Genomic DNA, 21691 nt, shown 5'->3' with positions numbered 1-21691 from the left:
AGACATATAGCTGCAAAAAGTAAAGCTCTGTAATGCGTATGTATTCCATGTATTTATTACTGTCAGCACCACAGTGAGGGGCAGATTGGCCATCTGGCAATTCTGGCAAATGCCAGAGGGGCCGGACTATTTTTTTTAATGTGGGCCGGTCTGATTTATTTTTTTTTAATATACAAATAAATTGTCTTTACAGGCCAACAGCGCATAGGACGGGTTTTTATCGCTTGCACGATTTCACTATGGTTATAATAATAATAATAATAATAATTATTATATTAATAATAATAACTATTAAGCATTTGGCCAGTGGGCCATTCATAATCAAATTATCAGAAAGTATTGATCACATTTTACCTGGTTGGTGATCCAGAACAGCTGCATTTTGCTGCCAGTTCACAGTATCTCCTTTCTGTGTAAGTTAATTAAATTTATTCTGAAGAAATTGCACCTGAAACGGTTTTACTTCTGCTGATAAAGTGGTCAGGAGATGAAGACATTCATGCAACAGTAAAGTTGAAACAAATGTGAAGAGTGAATTTAAGTGTTAATTTGAGGCTCTGATGTTTTATTTAATAACAAGATTTAATGTTAGTTTGCACACATTATGAGCAATTTTTGTGCAGAATTCCTGAGTCATCATAGTTCTGTGGAGATGATGCTTTTATTCTGAAGTATTTGTGCAGGAAGTGGTGCTGTTGTTGTTGCATCAGTACCAATTAGTGGCTCCATCTCCGTTATATGAGACGTTGTGATGTTAAAGTGATGTTTGATCTTTAGGAGACATCGACAGAGATGGAGCTTCTTCCTCTTCTGTGTCTCTGCCTCCTGACTCGCTCTGGAATCACGTCTGCTCAACTAAACGGTAAGAAAACTGATTATTACACTGAGTTATGTATTTGCAAATGTAATTTTTTATTTTAAGTGTCTGAAGCACCTGTTAACATGCAGAGGTCTGGAGACAGAATTGTAATCATGCTGCTCAGCTGCTGTCACATCAAAATGTTTCCTAATATTTAGCAAAGATCAAAAATATTAATAGTTTAGTAACTTTAGCTGTAGCGTCCTTTCTGCTGTGTGTGTGTGTGTGTGTGTGTGTGTGTGGGGGGGGGTGTCTCCATTCTGTCGTGAGAAGGTGGGGCTTTGTCATGTATTTCCCAGAATCTGTCCATCCACCACCAACTGTCCTGAAGCTTCTTTTTTTGATAAGCTAAAGTAGAAACTACAATATGACAAGTAGTGATGGAAGAAGTATTCAGATCCTTTACTTAAGTAAAAATAGTATTACAACACTGGAAAATGTAGGCTTTAAAGTAGTAAAAGTATCTCAATGCAGAAACATTTTAGAAACTGGAAACGATCCAAACAGTTGTGTGTTTATTATGGGATACTGCCCAATCTCCCCATGTTACTTCCTGTCAGCTCTCCACTTTCTGGTCTGAGGTTTGATGTGAATTTTAAAATGTATTTATTAGACTAAGAGACCCACATTTAAATATTTCAACCAGAGAAAGTTACATCTCTCTCTCTCTCTCTCTCTCTCTCTCTCTCTCTCTCTCTCTGTGTAGTGTGTATACTTGCTGTATCTGATGAGGAGACAGTATGTGGTCAATAATAAGAGCTGTAATGCCAACAGGTTCATAGGATGTTTACTAGATCTGTTTCTTTGCAGAGCAGTGGTGTTAACCTACATTTATTTATTAGTCTGACCATTCAGGGGCAGAAGACAACATTGACATATTGTCACCTTATAAAAATAATAATGTTCTTAGTTTCTGTCCAGGAAGTGAAAGTCTAACTAATGTTCTGTTTAGCCTGTTCTCTTAGGGCTCATTTTGATCATGTATATTTCTGTCTCTTAATACTGAAACATTTTAATCTGTATAATACCAGGACCATGAAGAACTGATGTATGTAAATGACATCACTGTTAAACAAACACTCATCAGGTTTCATTAGGTGTGTTGATCTCACTTCAGCCTCTGAAAGAGCTGAATTGATCAAATATTATACATAAAAAATGGAAACTTTCTTATTTTTTCCCTTTCACTTCCTTCCTTCCTTTGAAATACAATAAATCCTAATGAGGACCATCAGGCTGAAATTAACATGATTTATCCCTCAACTGTTCTTACTCAATTAAAAATCTCACAGACTAACTAGCTTACTTCCTGTATGTGATGAGGAGACAGTATGTGGTCAATAATAAGAGCTGTAATGCCAACAGGTTCATAGGATGTTTACTAGATCTGTTTCTTTGCAGAGCAGTGGTGTTAACCTACATTTATTTATTTGTCTGACCATTCAGGGGCAGAAGACAACATTGATTTTTTTTGTCACCTTACATATTGTGGCAAAGTTGTTATAAATTTTTTCTTAGTTTCTGTCCAGGAAGTGAAAGTCATGGTAGGAATCTTACTAGAAGAGAAAAACACGTCTGTAACATTTCTAACTCAGCTCAACTCTGAAGTTCAAACAATCACATTATTGAAAGGCCACAATCTGCAGAGAGAGAGAAAGGCCTATACCGAGTTGATGTTCAACATTATTTGGGAAAAAGAGAGAGAGTTCAATGTTATTAATTTTTCATTGCATGCTTAAGACCAGTGTGAAATGTAAGAATCAGAAAAAAAATATATATAAAGGTTATAAAAAATAAAAATTAGAATATACCAAAATGTAAGAATCAGAGCACAATGTGCAAAACAAGGCCAGAAAACAAGACTGTCTAAGTCTGTCTAAACCTAATTACTCTGCATGTAAACATACTGATTAATACATGATTTATCTTTCAGGGCCAGACGTCAACGTGACCGTGGAACAAGACAGTGATGTAATGTTACCCTGTTCTCTCAGCACCAAGGAGAACATTGAGTTTAAACTCTTTGACTGGAGGAAAGTTGCTCAGAAAGATGATGGTCTGAAGGAGGTGTTCCTGTATGATGGAGGCAGTCATTACAACAACGGTCTAGATGGTCAGAGTGAAGAGTTCAAAGGTCGAGTCTCTCATTTTCCAGATGAACTGAAACACGGCAACGCCTCCATAATCATCAGAAATACAAAACTATCTGACAGTGGAGTCTATACCTGTGATTTTCCTCGTCTTCATCCACCTCAGACATTCTACATTGATCTTGTTGTTGGTGAGTACTTTTATTAAACAGTTAAAGATGTTCGGTCAATGATTAAAATTAACAGAAATTATTAAACACGTTAAGTTTGACAGCACTAAATGGCACGATCATTATCATAATCATGATGCACACCCATGTTGATAGGTGACTATGCAATTCGCTAAGATAGCGATAAAGGCAGCCTGTTACAATGTGTCCTGCTCCTGGCACTTACCAGTACCTCTTGTTGATGTGAAATTAACTCTGCTGTCTGTCCCTCATCATGACCAGTCACGTCTAATGATGTAGGCCTACTCTTCTTCCTCAGTTTTTTTTTTTTTTACACGTAGTATATAAGTGATCGTATTAGCGCCCCCTGCTGTTGGCTGTTAATATCGCTTTATTAGACTTTTTTTGTGCCGTTCTGGACTTTTCCCGAGCGCAGATTGTCAGTCCGTCCCTGACCATAACTAAAATCAGAATCAGAATCAGCTTTATTGGCCAAGTTTGTGCAAACAAACAAGGAATATGACTCTGGTTAATCTTTGCTCTCAAAGTACAACACTCACTTAACATATAAGAATAAAAACAGAAAGGACATTATTCTGTATACTGTAAAGTATACAGAATAACAATACAATATAAATTTACAAAAAATATAAAATAACAGTTGAAGAGAGGGAAGGAATAGTGCAATATCGGTATAGTCTGAGATTTAAGATTTAAATATAAATGTAGTGCAGGCAGTTCAGTGCAACGATGAAATATTAATAACAATATTGTAATCATAAGATTGAAAATATACATGAAACTGTTGGCCAGTAACCTTTCCCTCCAACCCCGTTTCTTTCATCAGTGTCCTGTATCATAACCAACAACAACGTAAAGGTGAATGAACAGGAATGAATTACAAATGATTACAATAATACAGTACCAATACAATTATGAATGGCTACAACATGAACGCATGACTCACTCCCATAGTTGCTTTGCAGCGTATTTTGATTTAAGAAACTTCTGCTCGTTTTCAGCCCGAAATTTGATCAGTTGCCAGGTTTCCTCCGGCGTCCCTGATACAGGACGGTAAATGTAAAGCACGTATCGATGTCTCCAAAGCAAGTAGTGTTATGCACTAGCAAACGAAATTCGCTGCTAATGGAATTTAGTTAAAACTGTAGACATGCATGGAGTCCATTCAAGGCAGCGAAATGCGGGACTGTTGTGCAAATAAGCAATGTAACGTTAGCCTAGCAAACTAGTGATTTTTAAAAATGTTTCAATTTAGAACATGGTTGCAAATATATATGTACAGGACTGTGTAGAGCACAAAACAAGACTGTTGTAATTTTTAAATCAATTCTTTAAGATGAAAATAATTACATTTATGGGTCTCTCTGGTCGATCTGGCCGCCATTGTTACCGGTTGTGCAGTATATTCTGGGTACCCCTTGCTTTCAAGTAAGCTAGCGACTCTGCTTGGTTTTAAGGGGTATCTAGCCCTCCCCCTTAGCCCTACCCTTCGATCAAAACGAGAATTGGGATAGCCCTTACTCTCACGTGAACGCGCAAAACTAAGGGGAAGGGGTAAGACAGAGAAATGAGATTCAGCCTTAAAGCAACTAGCTAGCCTGCATCACCAGCATATCACCTTCTGCCAGAGGAAGTAACACATGAGCTCAGCAGATTGGTCTGGTTCCCAGGATTACTAGCTAGTGCCGTCCTGCTGCTGAGACTATTTTGCAAGAAGGAGAGTAGGTCAAACCCCCCCGCGTTGGGGACTGGAGCGGACTGCTAGCTAAAACTGCTGATCCCTATGATCTGATTCTGAACCACCACAACTCTCAAAAATCTCCACACTGCCGAAATTCAGCATTTCATTTATACATTACCTCATTTTTTAATTTCATGATGTATTTCATAGGCATATTTATTTATTTATCTATTTATTCATTTATATAATATGAAATAAAATGACAAGTTATGACTGTTAGGCAGCATATTTCCCTCTCAACTGCATGATTACATATTATTCTCCATTCTGAGAGTGCACAAGGGTGCCTAACATGAACATCAGAATGATTCCTTTTTATATACTCTCTCTGGAACTCACATATTCCAACCTATTTCTGTGGGCTAGTGTTCCTTATGTGGAAGATACTTCTAATAGATTCACACATTCTAGTCTATTTCTTTCTGTGAGATAATGTCACCTTGAAAACCAATCCTTATATGGAAGATCCTTAGAATAGATGAAATACCTTTGAACACATGTGAATATCCAACCTATCACATTCCTGCATACAACATCTAGAAACACAAACAAAGCTAAACTTTCTGTACTTTAGTGTTAGTAACGTATTTCATATTTAAATTAGCCACTAAAACGTATTTCTTGTAAGTTTTGCTGCAGCTTGTGATGACAGAAGTTTTTGTTCCACAAGTAAAAAGATAAAACGGGTATAACATATCAGAGGACAAATTCTGTTCAATAAACAGGAAACAAAGTTCAGGTGTGTTCTCAGTGTTGCCTCTCTACCAAGTTGATGAATGATATTTAATAAGCTCTCTAACATCTATTGTTTTCTCTTTTATGTGACGGAGCAGAGCCAACCTCAGGTGAGTCCTGATTTTGATGAATTTACTGATCTCTACATCAACATGTGTGTGAGACATTTATACACCAACACTTGCAATTAGCTCTCTTTTTACTACATGTGTTCAATGAAAGTATTTTAGCCAATACATCACCTTGGATTATGACTCAGGGCTTAATTACACTCATTCCAAAACCTCATAAAGATGTACTTTGTATTGATATCTGGCGCCCTATTTGTTTACTAAATAATGATTACAAAATATTAGCCCTTATCTTTGCTAAAAGAATTAAAATAGTACTTGCATCAATTATTGACAAAGCACAATCAGGGTTCATGCCTAACAGGCATATCTCTGACAATATTAGGTTGGTTTTAGATATACTTGATTACTCACATTTAATTTCAAAAACAGTTTTATTTTTTTCCTAGACTTCTTTAAAGCTTTTGACACTGTGGAGCACAATTTTCTTTTTCATTCACTTAGAAGATTTGGATTTGGTGAATTCTTTTGCAATGCCATCAGAACCTTCTACAACAATGCTAATTGTTCTATTAAGCTTAAACATGGATCGTCTCCTAGATTTGTGTACAAAGGTTGATCGTTAAAATAGGGCCCTGAGTGTTACATTAACTTTTTGTCTTCTGTTTCAGGGTTCTCCACTGGATGGATTGTTGCTGGTGTTCTTTTTCTTGTTGCTGGTGTTATTCTAGCTGTGTATATTTCATACAGGCGTAAAAGAAGTAAGTGTAAAAAAATTATTGTATAAACATATTCATGATGAGCAGGCAAAATAATATTATATATATATGATATTTAGATCATCATCATTTTATCATCATCATCGTCATATTTAGAGTCTTTGCAGTAGTTTTATCTTCAGACATTAATCATTCTGTTGGTATTTACACCAGAGTAGAATCAAGTCAGTTGGATTTACTTTAATAAAACTGTGATAGGATGTTATAATGTACTTAAGATGATTTTATTTCATTCTTAATTCATTATTCTTCGAATTTATTATATTTAATGTAGGGTATGAGAATTACATAATACACTACAAGCTTAAACAGTTGAAGTATTTTGGTCGTGTATGAGAAGAATATGCAGAAATAATTATGGAGGAGAAATTAGACTACAAACTAAACCGCTTGTAAAACTGCCTTTGTTGAATAATTCTGCTTACAGTTTTTTTCTGCCTTAATAATTTCTCATTGATGACTCTGCATGTAAACATATTGATTAATACATGTTTTTATTTTCCAGGGCCAAAGATCATCAAAGTGAAAGAAGGCGATGATGTTACTTTACCCTGTTCCCTCTGGAACAAGGACATTCGGTCAACACAGTTTATCTGGCAGAAAATGTCTCAGAATGATGAAAGTCAGATGGAGGTGTTCCTGTACGATAAAGGCGAGCTTCCAGATCAGAGTGAACAGTTCAAAGGTCGAGTCTCACATTGTCCATCTGGACTGAAACATGGCGACGCCTCCATAACCATCAGAAATATAACGAGGGCTGACGGTGGAGTCTACAGATGTAGTATTCCATTAATTCGGAAACATAAAAAATTCCACATTAAGCTTGTTGTTGGTGAGTACTTTGATTAAATAGTTAAAAATGTCCTCTTATTTAACAACTTAAATATATTGGTCTGCTATAAAAGAAAAGCAACAACAATTCCAGTAATCCCCCCAAGAGCAAGCATTTAGTGCGACAGTTGCGAGGAAAACAACTTTTAGGGAGAAAGCTGGGACAGACCCAGGCTCTTGGTAGGCGGTGTCTGACGGTGCCGGTTGGGGGTGTGATGAACAGTGGCAATAATAGTCAAAATAAAGATAATGGAACAGTGACTAGAAATAGTAGTCGTAGTAGTTCATGTCATAGCAGGGCACTGCAGGGCGTTACAGGATGTAGCATGGCACAGCAGAGCATAGCTGTAGGGCACTGCAGGGTGTTACAAGATGTAGCATGGTATAGCAGAGCATAGCTGTAGGGGATTGCAGGGTGTTACAGGATGTAGCATGGCACAGCAGAGCATAGCTGTAGGGCACTGCAGGGTGTTACAAGATGTAGCATGGTATAGCAGAGCATAGCTGTAGGGCACTGCAGGGTGTTACAGGATGTAGCATAGCACAGCAGAGCATAGCTGTAAGCCACTGCAGGGTGTTACAGGATGTAGCATGGCACAGCAGAGCATAGCTGTAGGGCACTGCAGGGTGTTACAGGATGTAGCATGGTATAGCAGAGCATAGCTGTAGGGCACTGCAGGGTATTACAGGATGTAGCATGGTATAGCAGAGCATAGCTGTAGGGCACTGCAGAATGCACACAGATGGAAAGAGAGAGGAGAGAGGAGCTCAGTGTGTCAAAGGAAGCTCCCCGGTAGTCTAAAACTATGACAGCATAGTTAACAGAGACAGGTTAAGGAGAGGAACATGGTCGGGCTAGAACTCTCCCCAACCGGATCGGGCTGTACTTGCCTGCCTCCCTCTATTTTTATTATATTATTGATTATATGGTAAATTAATCTGACAACTATGAGGAGAGCAGGTGGGCCTGCTAAACTGCTAAAAAAACAAAATGTTGGTAAAATATATTTAATGTAGGGTATGAGAGTTATATAATACACTACAAGCTGAAACAGTTAAAGTATTTTGGTCGTGTATAAAAAAAATATGCAGAAATCATTATGGAGGAGAAAGTAGACTACAAACTAAACTTCTGGTAAAACTGCCTTTGTGGAATAATTCTGCTTATTTGTTTATGCCTTAATAATTACTAATTGATGACTCTGCATGTAAACATATTGATTAATACATGTTTTTATCTTCCAGAGCCAAAGATCATCACAGTGGAAGAAGGCCGTGATATTATTTTACGCTGTTACCTCTGGAACAAGGACATTAGGTCAACACAGTTTATCTGGCAGAAAATGTCTCAGAATGATGAAAGTCAGATGGAGGTGTTCCTGTATGATAAAGGCGAGCTTCCAGATCAGAGTGAACAGTTCCAAGGTCGAGTCTCACATTGTCCATCTGGACTGAAACATGGCGACGCCTCCATAACCATCAGAAATATAACGAGGGCTGACGGTGGAGTCTACAGATGTAGTATTCCATTCATTAAGAAAAAATTCCACATTAAGCTTGTTGTTGGTGAGTACTTTGATTAAATAGTTAAAAATGTCCTCTTATTTAACAACTTAAATATATTGGTCTGCTATAAAAGAAAAGCAGTAATAATTATGTTAGAGGAGAAATTATACTACAATTCAATTCAATTGTATTTATAGTATCAAACCATAACAAGAGTTATCTCAAGACAGATAGAGTAGGTCTAGACCACACTCTATATTTTACAAAGATCCAACAATTCCAGTAATCCCCCAAGAGCAAGCATTTAGTGCTACAGTTGCGAGGAAAACAACTTTTAGGGAGAAACCTCGGACAGACCCAGGCTCTTGGTAGGCGGTGTCTGACGGTGCCGGTTGGGGGTGTGATGAACAATAATAATAGTCACAATAAAGATAATGGAACAGTGACTAGAAATAGTAGTCGTAGTAGTTCATGGCATAGCAGGGCACTGCAGGGTGTTACAGGATGTAGCATGACACAGCAGAGCAGAGCTGTAAGGCACTGCAGGGTGTTACAGGATGTAGCATGGTACAGCAGAGCATAGCTGTAGGGCACTGCAGGGCGTTACAAGATGTAGCATGGTACAGCAGAGCATAGCTGTAGGGCACTGCAGGGCGTTACAGGATGTAGCATAGCACAGCAGAGCATAGCTGTAAGCCACTGCAGGGTGTTACAGGATGTAGCATGGTACAGCAGAGCATAGCTGTAGGGCACTGCAGGGTGTTACAGGATGTAACACGGCACAGCAGAGCATAGCTGTAGGGCACTGCAGGGTGTTACAGGATGTAGCATGGCACATCAGAGCATAGCAGGACTTAGCAGGATGTAGCAGGGCGCAGCAGATTTTGGTGCCGCCCTAATCCAAGGAAATATGCTTGGCAAAACCAAAACATAAGGACTCCGTGGAATAAGCTCCCCAGAGCTAGGTTAGTAACAAGCATTTCTGGGACATGGATACACCCAAATGGAAAGAGAGAAGAGAGAGGAGCTCAGTGTGTCAAAGGAAGCTCCCCGGTAGTCTAAAACTATGACAGCATAGTTAACAGAGACAGGTTAAGGAGAGGAACATGGTCGGGCTAGAACTCTCCCCAACCGGATCGGGCTGTACCTGCCTGCCTCCCTCTATTTTTATTATATTATTGATTATATGGTAAATTAATCTGATGACTATGAAGAGAGCAGGTGGGCCTGCTAAACTGCTAAAAAAACAAAATGCTGGTAAAACTGCCTTCATGGAATAATTCTGCTTAAAAAAGAATTTCTACCTTAATAATTACTAATTGATGACTCTACATGTAAACATATTGATTAATACATGTTTTTTATCTTCCAGAGCCAAAAGTCATCAGAGTGGAAGAAGGCAGTGATGTTATTTTACCCTGTTCCCTCTGGACCAAGGAGGACCTTCGGTTAACACAGTTTGTCTGGCGTAAAACTGATGATGGTCAGGAGGTGTTCCTGTATGATAAAGGTCATCTTTACAGTGATGAGCGTCCAGGTCAGAGTGAGAAGTTCAAAGGTCGAGTCTCACATTTTCCAGATAAACTGGAACAAGGCGATGCCTCCATAATCATCAGAAATATGACGGGGGCTGACAGTGGAGAATACAGATGTATTATTCCATTAAATCAGAAACCTGAAATGTTCTACATTAAGCTTGATGTTGGTGAGTACTTTGATTAAACAGTTAAACAGTGAACTCATCGATGGTGTCAGTTTCACATTTCTTAATGAAATATCAGCAGTCTGTAGTAGATTAAATCTGAGTGTGCACACTGCCTGATGTTGCTGAGAGATGCATCTGCATTTTGTTTTTGTTTTTGAAAGTAGCCAACAAAAAGTTAACTTTACTTTTATTCATAGTTTTTAATGTTTGTTTGAACTCTGGCCTCTAGTTTTACAGCCATATGTGTGAAGCTGAGAGTGAAGTAAAAAACCAAAATGCTGGTAAAACTGCCTTTATGGAATAATTCCGCTTAAAAATGAATTTCTGCCTCAATAATTACTAATTGATGACTCTACATGTAAACATACTGATTAATACATGTTTTTATCTTCCAGGGCCAAAAGTCATCAGAGTGAGAGAAGGCAGTGATGTTACTTTACCCTGTTCTCTCATCACCAAGGAGGACCTTCGTTCAACACGGTTTATCTGGAAGAAAACGGCTGGTGATCAGAAGGTGTTCCTGTATGATAAAGGTCATCTTTACAGTGACGAGCATCCAGGTCAGAGTGAGCAGTTCAAAGGTCGAGTCTCACATTTTCCAGATGAACTGGAACAAGGCAACGCCTCCATAATCATCAGAAATACGACGAGGGCTGACAGTGGAGACTACAGATGTATTATTCAATCAATTCAGGAAGCTAAAGAATTCTACATTAATCTTGTTGTTGGTGAGTACTTTGATGAAAGAGTTAAAGATGTCCTCTCATTTAAGGACTGGAGCCTGGTCTCCACCTTGTTATCTAGCTGCTGCATCTGAACAAACATGATGAACACTTTGAACTCATCGATGGTGTCAGTTTCACATTTCTTAATGAAATATCAGCAGTCTGTAGTAGATTAAATCTGAGTGTGCACACTGCCTGATGTTACTGAGAGATGCATCTGCATTTTGGTTTTGGTTTTGAAAGAAAGCAACCAAAAAGTTAGCTTTACTTTTATTCATAGTTTTTAATGTTTGTTTGAACTCTGGCCTCTAGTTTTACAGCCATATGTGTGAAGCCGAGAGTGAAAAGATGGGACTGCTTAAATTCATACGACAGGATGTTATAATGTACTCAAGATCATTTTATTCTATTCTTAAAATGATTGAATATATGTAATGAAGGGTATGTAAATTATATAATGCAGTACAAGCTTAAACATAGTTCAAATATTTTGCTTATGTTTAAAAAATATGCAGATATAATTATGTAGGAGAAATTAGACTACAAACTAAACTGCTTGTAAAACTGCCTTTGTGGAATAATTCTGCTTACAATTTTTGTTCTGACTTAATAATTACTCATTGATGACTCTGTATGTAAATATACTGATTAATACATGTTTTTATCTTCCAGACCCAAAACTCATCAGAGTGACAGAAGGCAGTGATGTTACTTTACCCTATTTCCTCTGGACCAAGGAGGACATCACGTCAACACAGTTCGTCTGGGAGAAAAGTTATGGTGGTCAGATGGTGTTCCTGTATGATAAAGGTCATCTTTACAGTGACGAGCGTCCAGATCAGAGTGAGCAGTTCAAAGGTCGAGTCTCACATTTTCCAGATGAACTGCAACAAGGCAACGCCTCCATAATCATCAGAAATACGATGTGGGCTGACACTGGATACTACTGTTGTATTATTAAATCAATTCAGAAACGTCAAAAATTCTACATTTACCTTGTTGTTGGTGAGTACTTTGATGAAAGAGTTAAAGATGTCCTCTCATTTAAGGACTGGAGCCTGGTCTCCACCTTGTTATCTAGCTGCTGCATCTGAACAAACATGATGAAAACTTTGAACTCATCGATGGTGTCAGTTTCACATTTCTTAATGAAATATCAGCAGTCTGTAGTAAAGCAAGGCAAGGCAGCTTTATTTATATAGCACATTTCAGCAACAGGGCAATTCAAAGTGCTTTACATAAAACATTAAAGAGAAGTCAGAAAACGATTAAAAAAATTAAATTAAATTAAAACATTAAAGAGCGGATAAAAATGATTAAAAAAAGAAAGAAATATGTATGTTATATGTTCAAAAATACCACTAGATAAAAGACAAGAATAAAATTGACAGTGCAGTATAAGAAATTAAACTTCCCCTTCAGTTTTTAAAAATAAATCCAGTTTTAACATCTTTAATTTGCTTGTACTAAATGATACATTTTCTGGGAAACCAACATTTTTGGACCAGTATGGAAGACATTTTACACAGTCGGGTCCATATTTTCCTTTTATTTCTCCGACTACGGGGCCCTCTGGCTCAAGTGACTTAGTATTTCCATTACCCATAACAAAATCTCAGCAGTACTACTTTTCCCTACGATGTAGCCGTCGCGTACAAAGCTTGGTTTAAATTTCGGCAAACCTTACTAAATCCGGGGCAGTTCACAGACTGTCTCTGATAAGTTCTCAGACCTATCTGTCAAGTTCACAGACTTGCCTTTTTGACCTAGTTCACAGACTAAATCTGACCAATTCACAGACTGGTCTTTGTTATGGATAATAAGACTACTGTCTGACCCGTTTTGGAGAGATGATTTATTGATTTGATTTGATTGGGAAATATGGCCTTTACCTTTTGTAAAAGCTATCAAAATAATCAGAATTCAAATATATTTTGTTCAACCAGAAACTCAAAATAAAACCAAAACCCAGAAACGTTTCAAACAACTCATTTCCCACTGTCAGTATTCGTCTCAATGATTTTAATCAGAAACTGAGAGATAAAATACGTGAATAAAGGTTACAGTGCAGTATAACAAATTAAACATTAAAGAGCAGTCATAGAATGTCATACAGTGTCATCAATGCAACTTCAGTATGACAAATGAACAGTTATTTAAAGAAAGGCAACATCAAAAAGATAGGTCTTCAGCCTTGATTTAAAAGAACTGAGAGTTTCAGCTGACCTGCAGATAAAAGCATGGACAAGTTTTTCCAAGTCCTGCTGAGACATAAGTCCTTTAACCCTTGATATATTTTTAAGGTGGTAATAGGCAGACTTTGTAATTGTCTTAATGTGGCTGTTAAAATTCAGGTCTGAGTCCATGACTACACCAAGATTTCTGGCTTTGTCTGTTGTTGTTAACATTATCGTTTGAAGCTGAGTGCTGACTTTTAATCGTTCCACTTTTGCTCCAAAAACAACCACCTCAGTTTTTTCTTCATTTAATTTAAGAAAATTCTGGCACATCCAGTCGTTAATTTGTTCAATGCACTTAGTCAGTTGTTGTATTGGACTATAGTCCCCTGGCGATAAGGTTATATAAATTTGTGTGTCATCCGCATAACTATGGTAACTTATGTTATTGTTTTCCATAATAAGTAAGTAGATTAAATCTGAGTGTGCACACTGACTGATGTTACTGAAAGATGCATCTGCATTTTTGTTTTGTTTTCAAAAGTAACAAAGCAAAAAGTGAACTTTACTTTTATGCATAGTTTTTAATGGTTTTTTTTTAACTCTGGCCTCTAGTTTTACAGCCATATGTGTGAAGCCGAGAGTGAAAAGATGGGACTGCTTAAATTCATACGACAGGATGTTATAATGTACTCAAGATCATTTTATTCTAGTCTTAAAATGATTGAATATATGTAATGAAGGGTATGTAAATTATATAATGCAGTACAAGCTTAAACATAGTTCAAATATTTTGGTTATGTTTAAAAAGAATATGCAGATATAATTATGTAGGAAAAAGTAGACTATAAACTAAACTGCTTGTAAAACTGCCTTTGTGGAATAATTGTAAAAAGAAATTCTGCCTTAATAATTACTAATTGATTACTCTGCATGTAAACATATTGATTAATACATGTTTTTATCTTCCAGAGCCAAAAGTCATCACAGTGGAAGAAGGCAGTGATGCTATTTTACCCTGTTCCCTCATCACCAAGGAGGACCTTCGGTTAACATGGTTCGTCTGGGAGAAAACTGCTGGTGGTCAGGTGTTCCTGTATGATAAAGGTGATCTTTACAGTGACGAGCGTCCAGGTCAGAGTGAGCAGTTGAAAGGTCGAGTCTCACATTTTCCAGATGAACTGGAACAAGGCAACGCCTCCATAATCATCAGAAATATGAGGAGGACTGACAGTGGAGAATACAGATGTAGTTTGCCATTCATTCAGAAACCTCAAGAATGCCACATTAAGCTTGTTGTTGTTGGTGAGTACTTTGATGAAAGAGTTAAAGATGTCCTCTCATTTAAGGACTGGAGCCTGGTCTCCACCTTGTTATCTAGCTGCTGCATCTGAACAAACATGATGAAAACTTTGAACTCATCGATGGTGTCAGTTTCACATTTCTTAATGAAATATCAGCAGTCTGTAGTAGATTAAATCTGAGTGTGCACACTGCCTGATGTTGCTGAGAGATGCATCTCCATTTTGTTTTTTGAAAGTAACCAACAAAAAGTTAACTTTACTTTTATGCATAGTTTTTAATGTTTGTTTGAACTCTGGCCTCTAGTTTTACAGCCATATGTGTGAAGCCGAGAGTGAAAAGATGGGACTGCTTAAATTCATACGACAGGATGTTATAATGTACTCAAGATCATTTTATTCTAGTCTTAAAATGATTGAATATATTTGATGTAGGACTCTATTCTAATCACGCAGCGACACACACAAAGCAGTAGACGTCTCTAAGTACACCTGCTATTCTGGTTCATGTTTGTGCATTAACATTAACTTTATTTCCAAACAGAAAAGAATGCATTTTGGGGCAGATCTGTGTAGATCAGACACCAAAAATAAATGATGTGTTAGCGGTAAAACTGTGATTGTGTAGCCTGAATATGATCAAGAAAGATTAATTTAATTTCTTTAATATTGTTTTTTTTTTTTTTTCCTGCAGGTTCAACTCCAGAGTCAGATGAACTTCATCCATTAATGATAGAATGAGGCTTTGAAAATGTCTGTGTTGCTGGAAACATTTATTTAGTTTTCAGTTATTTTATGCTTGTGTTATATCACAATGTATAGGCTCATTGATTTAGTCTTGCAGTTCTAGTTGATTGTGTAACTGTAAGACTTGTACAGTATTCCTGTTCCAGAGGTGTGTAGAGCAGAGAGGACCAGATCAACATGATGATGTTCTTATAAGTCTTGTCTTCTTGTATTCAGACATAATTACAATGTTTTCTGTGATTGTGTGAAGTGTGAAATATTGTGTAAAAAAGGTCACTTCATTTAATTTTTTTGTTATTTTATAGTGTGTTTTATTACAGTTGTTTGCTCTTTAGACAACCATTTCTTGCTTGTGTATTTAGAAGAATAGTAAAGGCTGAGATGTGGTATTGATCTTCTTATCTAACTCAGTGAGAAAGTGAATAAAGTGCCCTGGTGGGTCACCGGGTAGAGCCGGTACTTTAGGCTGAGTCCTCACCACAGTGACTTTGGTTTGAGTCCACCACAGGGCCCTTTGCTGCATGTCATCTCCTGTCTTTCCTGACGGTCTCTGTCACTATCTTTTAAAAGAAGATACACCAAAGAAAAAAGTATTTAGAAAAAAGCCTCTCTGTACTGTACACTTTACTATGTTCTTGCACTATTTATGTTGTTAATCAATAATATAGTGCCTTTTATCATTTCAATTTAAATGTATTGAAATTATACTATTCAAAATCTTTAATAAAACGTCAATATTGACATTATTCTCTGCGGTGTGACTGTTTTTTTAGCTGAAATTTGCATAAAAAGTGATTTAGCTTTACTAGCCCTCACCTGAAATACACAGACAACACTTTGAACACACTGCACTGTTTACATCTTTTTAATAAACTTCCATTTAGATATACATATACATGCTACTAAGTTACTAAAAATAAATGCAGTCCTGGCTGAACCGAGACCTACATACTGAACTAAAATAATCTCCAATCAAATTGTTTGTACTTGATATTGAAATGGTGCAGAGAATATTTTTTACTAACAATGTATTTACAATGTTTATACAGTTAACTATTTACATATTTGTGTTTACACAGTTATTATATTATTGACATATTTACATTTGTATTCATAGCAGTTATGAATCTACCTCTGTGGTTTTCCTCACATTATAACCTCAGTCTAAGTTCTGCTAGCGTCTGATTGGTTAGTTCAGTTACATGTGAGTTAGAAACAAGGAAGTGGGTTTTTTTTACTATTTAGAACAATTCAGTACATTACAACTTCTCGTAGGAATACTGATTTTGCATTTCTCAAAAACAAATATACAAAGCAGCAAGGCTCTATTGACAATACATTAAGGTACATACATCAATAAATACAAATAAAATAAACTGTATAGTACATACATAATAAAGTTTAAAAAAAAAAAATACTTAAGGCAAGGCATTATCCCATTCTAGCAGTCATATAGCAGTCCTCAATTAGGATTCTACACACAAATATATTAATATATCACATTATTTGTATTTCGAGACCCTATCAAAACAGACATATGTGCTGTTGTTGTGGAGCTGGGCCACGTTCAGCCCCGACAGAACGTAGCAACATGTTTTTATAAACTGAAACGGGGCTGAGTTGAACATCCTGTTGTGTGTTCTGCCTTTTTTTTTTACCACAAGTTTACAGACACATCTCAGCTGATTGGGTACAGAAGGGTAGTGCTGCCACGGCAGAAAAAGAAAAAAGTCAGTATCACATTAATGATTACATGATTCTCCTGCTAATAATGACGGTGGATGATATTGTGATAAGTATGCATACTCTAAGAAGGATTTTGAAATGGATGGAGCATACAGAAGGAAGAATGAGTCTCAGCCCATGATGAAGTAGAACTTAAATTGTGTTTATGAATCATAATTCGCAATTTATTCGTCCGCACACGTGTCCTTATTTAAACAGGAGTTTTATGTTCACGTTATAATGTGATACATAGTATATTGTAATAACAATAATTGTTATAACTTGATGAGTTTGCATGTTGTAAAAACTTAAAATATCTTGTTAAAATGTGAAAATACCTTGTTATAACGTGAAAAACATCTTGTTATTACAACAAACTTTTCAGGTAATAGCGTGATACTGATTATTCCGTAATCCTGTGACACAGCCAAAAAACGAGAGACACACCCACCAGACGAAAAATATAACAGAAAAATATTTATTGCTAAGTAAGTAACACTTACAAGGAATTTGCCTTGGCTGTCGGTGCATGAAAACTATAACATTTAATATGATATAAACAAAGAATAGATAGAAAAATGCAAATAACGCATAAAAAGAAACGTGAAGGGGTTCAATACATGGACCTTAAAACAGACCAATCTCTAAAAACAGGAATGGAATCATGTGATCATCTACTCACAAGAGACAGGACTGATGCTGATGATATTAGACTTCTGTAACTACAGTAACACAACACAAGATGGTGAAAGAGCTCCACCGAGGAATGTATTTTATTTATTTTTTTAACTGAGGAGTGGTAGGCTGAAACTGAAAGTAAATAAACTGTGTGCCATCGCCAATGTATCATTTGTAACAACAACTCCGTCTCTCTTCCAATAATTATAGACAACTATGAAGCTTCTTCTGGATCTGCTGTGTTTGTGTCTTCTGTGTTTGACCGGGAAAACACTTTGTGATGAAAACGGTAAGAATGACTAACTTTGTAGATATGAAGACAGACACACAGTCTGTTGTAGATCTTAAAATAAGTATAATCAGCACAGATGATACTATGGATTAATATAGTCATGATCTCATTAGTGTCAATAACACATGTAGCCTAACACTTCACAGCACAGGTTATTGATCTGATTGTTCCTCACAGATGACCTCAGTGTTTCTTAAAGTTCGTTATACTTTGGCATTCAGTTAGTTTTTGGGCGGGAGGAAACAGGAAACCCCGGAGTTTAGAATCGGTTAAAAAAAAGCTACAGTGGCAGTGGTGGAAGAAGTATTCAGATCCTTTACTTCAGTAAATGTACTATAGGCTACCACACTGTATCATACTCTGTTACTGGAAAACGATCCAAACAGTTGTGAGTTTATCATTTCAGACTTGTAGGACGTTATATTGTTGGGTAGTTTAATTTATGGTAAAACACCGTGTTGTAAATGTAGGCCTACTTAGTTACATTCCACCACTGTTATTTAGGTTAATTTCTACAGGAGAGTTGTGTATGTGGGGAGAGAAGATTTATGTCTTTTTTCCACGTGATTCCACTTCCTCAAAAACTCTTTATCACAGCTCTAAATGAGGAAATGTATTTCATCAGGAGGATGTCACAGACATAAAGTCAGAATCAGTTGATCCATACAACATACCAGTGTTCAGATTGTGAGAGGGGGTTGTAGCCGATTCTGTGGTCTGGCACGGACCAGTGGTCACAACCACTAGGGGCGCTAAAGACACTGGTCGCGACCAGCTCCTCACTGGTCTTCCCTGTGGTCCCTGTGGTCTGTGAAGCGGCTTTAGTATTTTCTCCCCTTTCCTGTCGTTTTGGCAGCACTCTTAGCTGGATATATGTCAGAGATCATAATATTTTGTCTTTAAAATACATTATATCAGATATATTGTGATTATTATTGTTATTATTATTGATTATGAAGATCCGTGTGGTCAGGATCAGCTGGTCTCTGGCACGGACCAGCTGGTCTCTGGCACGGACCAGTGGTCACAACCACTAGGGGCGCTAAAGACACTGGTCGCGACCAGCTCCTCAGTGGTCTGCCCCGTGGTCCCTGTGGTCCCTGTGGTCTGTGAAGCGGCTTTAGTATTTTCTCCCCTTTCTTGTAGTTTTGGCAGCACTGTTAGCTGGATAAATGTCAGAGATCATAATCTTTTGTCTATAAAATACACTATATCAGATATATTATGATTATTATTGTTATTATTATTGATTATGAAGATCCGTGTGGTCAGGACCAGCTGGTCTCTGGCACGGACCAGTGGTCACAACCACTAGGGGCGCTAAAGACACTGGTCGCGACCAGTGGCACAGCAGTCATGACCAGCTTCTTACTGGCACAAAGGGCAGTAAAATGACTGGTCCTGACCACCTCCTCTGTGATCTGTTCTGTTGTTTGGACCAGTTGAGTGATCTGTGGAGTGTTTGTATTTATTTTTAATACAACTTTTCACGTTTCTCACTGTGTTAGCAGAATCGCCTAATGTGAGAAGCCATAATCGTTTGTCTATCCAATGTTATTGATCACTGTTATTAATAGAAATCATAATAACAATGATTAAATTCTTATTATTAGTCGTAGTTTTATGAGTAGTACTATCGACTATGCAGGTCCGTGTCTTCCTGACTGGTTTAAACTTTACCAATGTGTTGCATTTTAAAAGCTTGTCACATTACCCTTTGTATCAAATCTTGATCTAGAAACTAATGTCAAGTAATTGTAGTGGAAGAAATAATGTAGAGTTGAGTGACAAAGCAACACCAAATGAAATACAAAAATGTAAAAGTTTAATTAAAAATTCAACTTAAGTAGCCTAACAAAAGTAACAGTCGAATCATCTTGATTGATCCAGCACCTAATCACTCGATGATTGTTCTTTTAAAATGCAACACATTAGTAAAGTTTAAACCAGTCAGGAAGACACGGACCTGCGTAGTCGATAGTACTACTCATACAACTACGACTAATAATAATAATTTAATCATTGTTATTATGATTTCTATTAATAGTAATGATTAATAATATTTGACAGACAAAAGATAATGATTTTTTTTCAATTATTTTTACATTTATTCAGCACAGTGTTGCCAACACAATGAGAAAGGGGAGAAGGTGTATTAGTAGTACAATAACTACTCCAAAGACCACTCAGTAACTGGTCAAGACAACAGGCAGATGACAAGGACCACAAGACAGACCAGTGTCTTTTTCGCCCCTAGTGGTAGTGACCACTGGTCCGTGCCAGGTAGGAGCTTGTTGTGAGGAGCTGGTCAGGACTGTGAGGCAGGTCACAAACACACTGACCTGCATAATCGATAGTACTACTCATACAACTACGACTAATAATAAGAATTTAATCATTGTTATTATGATTTCTATTAACAATAGTGATCAATAACATTGATAGACAAACGATTATGGCTTCTCACATTAGGCGATTCTGCTAACACAGTGAGAAACGTGAAAAGTTGTATTAAAAATAAATACAAACGAACACTCCACAGATCACTCAACTGGTCCAAACAACAGAACAGATCACAGAGGAGGTGGTCAGGACCAGTCATTTTACTGCCCTTTTAGTCCAGGCAAAGTAACTCATTTTGGAGCCAAAAATAGAACTAATTGTAAAAGAATTTTTTTCAGCATAGATCATTTCTATAAGGTGTCCAGAACAACATACTAAAAGTCCTAAGAAATCCTAGTTGAGGAAATATGTTTAATTCTCATCAATCTAAGATGTGTGCCTGTAAGGCCAGACAACAATACACCCCAATGGGGCTATTCTTTTCCTTTACTCCTATCAGAATAAAACTTCATACAATGAAAGTATCCACGAAAAGTAAAAAAAAATGTATTACAAGTTTCTTTGAAAATGAATTTGAATATGCAAATGAGCTATACACTAATCGAATATAGGCTACCCAAAATATACCCGCATAGGCTTAATTTTTTCCTTTACTCCTACCACAATAAAACTTTACACAATTAAAGTCAACATGAAAAGTAAAACATTTTGTATTAGAAGTTTCTTTGAAAATTAATTTGAATATGCAGATGAGCAATATACTAATCGAATATGCCCAAAATACACCCTAATGGGCTTATTTTTTCCTTTACTCCTATCACAGTCAAACCTCACACAGTGAAAGTATACATGAAAAGTAACATTTTTGTTTTACAAGTGTCTTGGAAAAATCTATTTTAAATATGCAAATGAGCTCAACACTAGTCCTAACTGACTTATGGCCAAGAAGCCATAAAGTCACAAGTAGAAAACAGGGGCCAAATAACTCACACATTCATGTCCATTCAGTAGGTTAACTTATGCATAAACACGATAAATTTGAAGTCACTTGCCACACTTACCTGGGTCACTTGCCGCAAAAAGACTTATATTGACCTTAAGAATTGATTGCACAATCTTGCCTCCAGTTGCTTTCTAAATTTTTTTTTTTTTATTTGCGAACAACCCTTACCTAATGACATTCCCCCACAGATAA

The 21691-nt window shown here is 36.9% G+C and overlaps 3 protein-coding genes across 3 annotated transcripts in view; all 3 read left to right on the top strand.

Annotated features, from left to right (window-relative positions):
• Positions 1-21691, top strand: part of LOC118495300 (nuclear factor 7, brain-like) — a 1057410-nt gene that overhangs the window by 238715 nt on the left and 797004 nt on the right. The window lies entirely within an intron of this gene.
• LOC116065144 (CD276 antigen-like) overlaps positions 1-21691 on the top strand; it is a 104910-nt gene that overhangs the window by 15834 nt on the left and 67385 nt on the right. Inside the window, exon 2 of the mRNA XM_036002571.1 lies at positions 778-862. Coding sequence (XP_035858464.1) covers positions 778-862 — 85 coding nt within the window. The remainder of the gene's footprint in view (positions 1-777; positions 863-21691) is intronic.
• Positions 6979-15745, top strand: LOC118495303 (coxsackievirus and adenovirus receptor-like). The gene is made up of 3 exons (XM_036002429.1): positions 6979-7298; positions 10176-10508; positions 15406-15745. Exons 1-3 carry the CDS (start codon positions 7070-7072, stop codon positions 15450-15452), a joined length of 609 nt encoding a protein of 202 aa, XP_035858322.1. The 5' UTR covers positions 6979-7069; the 3' UTR covers positions 15453-15745.

The sequence above is a fragment of the Sander lucioperca genome, chromosome 6 (genome assembly GCF_008315115.2).
Source record: "Sander lucioperca isolate FBNREF2018 chromosome 6, SLUC_FBN_1.2, whole genome shotgun sequence".
NCBI lineage: Eukaryota > Metazoa > Chordata > Actinopteri > Perciformes > Percidae > Sander > Sander lucioperca.
This window is presented reverse-complemented; position numbering and strand designations above follow the sequence as displayed.

Coding starts and splice junctions, on each gene's coding strand:
- LOC118495303 (XM_036002429.1), top strand. CDS start 7,070: ATGTCTCAGAATGATGAAAGTCAGATGGAGGTGTTCCTGTACGATAAA. Junction 7,299..10,175: donor CCACATTAAGCTTGTTGTTG/GTGAGTACTTTG, acceptor TTTATCTTCCAG/AGCCAAAAGTCATCAGAGTG. Junction 10,509..15,405: donor CTACATTAAGCTTGATGTTG/GTGAGTACTTTG, acceptor TTTTTCCTGCAG/GTTCAACTCCAGAGTCAGAT.